The sequence below is a fragment of the Amphimedon queenslandica genome, unplaced genomic scaffold (assembly GCF_000090795.2).
Source record: "Amphimedon queenslandica unplaced genomic scaffold, v1.1 AMPQUscaffold_13383, whole genome shotgun sequence".
Lineage (NCBI taxonomy): Eukaryota > Metazoa > Porifera > Demospongiae > Haplosclerida > Niphatidae > Amphimedon > Amphimedon queenslandica.
The window spans coordinates 42891-45030 of record NW_003546381.1 but is presented as its reverse complement, the minus strand read 5'-3'; the positions used below and the strand labels follow the sequence as shown (position 1 = coordinate 45030).

The 2140-nt window shown below is 34.5% G+C and overlaps 1 protein-coding gene across 1 annotated transcript in view; it reads left to right on the top strand.

The window, feature by feature from the left end:
* The window catches only part of LOC100636202 (multidrug resistance-associated protein 4-like), a gene marked incomplete at its 3' end in the record, with an annotated part of 4660 nt that extends 2521 nt beyond the window's left edge, over positions 1-2139 (top strand). The window contains exons 9-21 of the mRNA XM_019997134.1: positions 36-217; positions 269-365; positions 414-528; positions 573-649; positions 712-855; positions 901-938; positions 987-1210; positions 1260-1339; positions 1387-1537; positions 1594-1744; positions 1792-1871; positions 1924-2024; positions 2074-2139. Of these exons, the coding sequence (XP_019852693.1) occupies positions 36-217; positions 269-365; positions 414-528; positions 573-649; positions 712-855; positions 901-938; positions 987-1210; positions 1260-1339; positions 1387-1537; positions 1594-1744; positions 1792-1871; positions 1924-2024; positions 2074-2139 (1506 nt within the window). The remainder of the gene's footprint in view (positions 1-35; positions 218-268; positions 366-413; positions 529-572; positions 650-711; positions 856-900; positions 939-986; positions 1211-1259; positions 1340-1386; positions 1538-1593; positions 1745-1791; positions 1872-1923; positions 2025-2073) is intronic.
* Position 2140: the final 1 nt, after the last annotated feature.

The following is a 2140-nucleotide window of genomic DNA, read 5'->3' as shown; positions in this document are numbered from 1 at the left end:
ACAGTAATCATGTGCCTTAATGAATGAACAAATAGGACATTGATCTGTTACCTGAAGGTGACTTGACGTTAGTAGGAGAAAGAGGAGTAACTCTCAGTGGAGGGCAGAGAGCTAGAGTTAATCTAGCAAGAGCAGTTTACTGTCAAGCTGATGTATATCTTCTTGATGACCCATTGAGTGCTGTTGATCCTGCTGTTAGCAAGCATCTTTTCGACAAGTAGAGATTGATCATCAGAATCTAATACAATTTAATTTGCTTCATCTTTAGGTGCATTTGTGGTTTACTGTCTGATAAATGTGTGATACTAGTGACTCACCAGACACAATATCTTAAGCAATGTGATGCTGTGCTTGCTTTGAAAGAAGTACTGATGCAACTGGATAAGAATTTTACTCATTTATGTTGTTTGTAGGGAAAGGTAGTGATGTATGACACTCCTACAAGTATTATCCGGAAATCCAATGATAATCAACTTTTATGTCATGCACATGATACAAATGAAGCCATGTCAAGCGAGACACGAGAAAGTAATTGCATTGTTATTGTAATTAGAATGATTGGGTCACTATAGGACATTTCAATGAAGCAGACACCATATCATCAGACGCCTTATTGTCTGAAAAACAACAAGATCAGTCGTGCAGTAAAGTATGTTATGACAAAAATGCAATTAGTGATGTTACATGTTTGTAAATGGAATGATATAACAGAGCAGTGTAGTTCAGAAACCAGCATTGTCTGAAGAGGAAAGAGCACATGGTAGTTTGTCTATGAAAACTTACATACATTACTTCATAGCTGGAGGAGGATATATTTTCACCCCAATTGTTGTTGCTATTTTTATATTGACCCAGGTACAATTATCATATGTGTATTATGGAAGAATATAATTTTGATAGGTAAATATAGTTTCTGCTGATTGGTGGATAGCTGACTGGTACATAAACTATATATATCTAATCAAATTAGAATTTGTTTTCATTAGGGCTGACTGTAACTCTGAAAATCTTAATCAATCAACTTGTCTTCTTGATGATAATCAACGAATTGGAATATCAGGAGCTTTTGTTGTGTCACTGATAATAATTGGAGCTCTTCGTGTCATTTTGTATTTTATTTTGCTGCTAAATGCAGCTAAGGTTGTACACAACAATATGTTTGCTAAAGTTTTGAGAGCTCCCATATTGTTCTTTGATACAAACCCAATAGGTTAGCAAAATCCTTGTCATTATGTGTCTTTTAATATTTTCATGAATAGGCCGTGTGTTGAATCGATTCTCCAAAGACATCAGTTTTCTAGATGATCGGTTACTTTATAGCTCTATTGACTATCTTGATGTTAGTTAACTTAATTTATAAATAGAGTTATACTTATTTTTTTTAAGATTCTAGTCCAGTTTTTGGCCACAATCATTACAGCTTCAGTGGCTAATCCATATATATTAATAGCTGCTGTTGCATTATTTGTTTCTTCTTTGGCTCTCCGGTGGTACTATCTAAAAACTGCAAGAGATATTAAAAGATTGGAGGCACTAGGTTTGTGGTACTATATATTACATGCACAATATAAGCTCCTTCCTTTTCAACTATAGCTCTTAGTCCTATGTACTCTCATTTGTCTCTCACAATAAGAGGATTGTCAACAATAAGAACATATTCAATGGAAGATGAAGCAATGAATCAGTTTCATGAATTTCAAAATCAGCACACTCAAGCAGCTTATCTTTACATTGTCACTTCAAGGTTAGCTATGCATTAATTGTGAATTTTACTTTACTATAATTGTACAGATGGTTTGGTATGAGAATCGATACTATTAGTGCCATATTTATAGCCATTGTTAGTTTTGTCTCTATACCGTTATCATCAAGTAAGTAGCAATTAATACTGTATAGATCTAGTATGTACCATTCTCATTTTAGCTCTTAATGCCAGTTTAGTTGGTTTAGCATTGACCTATGCAATTTCATTAAGTGGAAGCTTTCAGTATTGTGTGAGGCAAAGTGCCGAATTTGAAGGCTTGGTTCGTGGAATATGTTATTGTGTCTATTGATAATAATTTATGCTTTCAGATGATTTCGGCAGAAAGAGTAATGGCCTATGGTAGACTTGAATCTGAAGCACCTCTGAAACAGACCC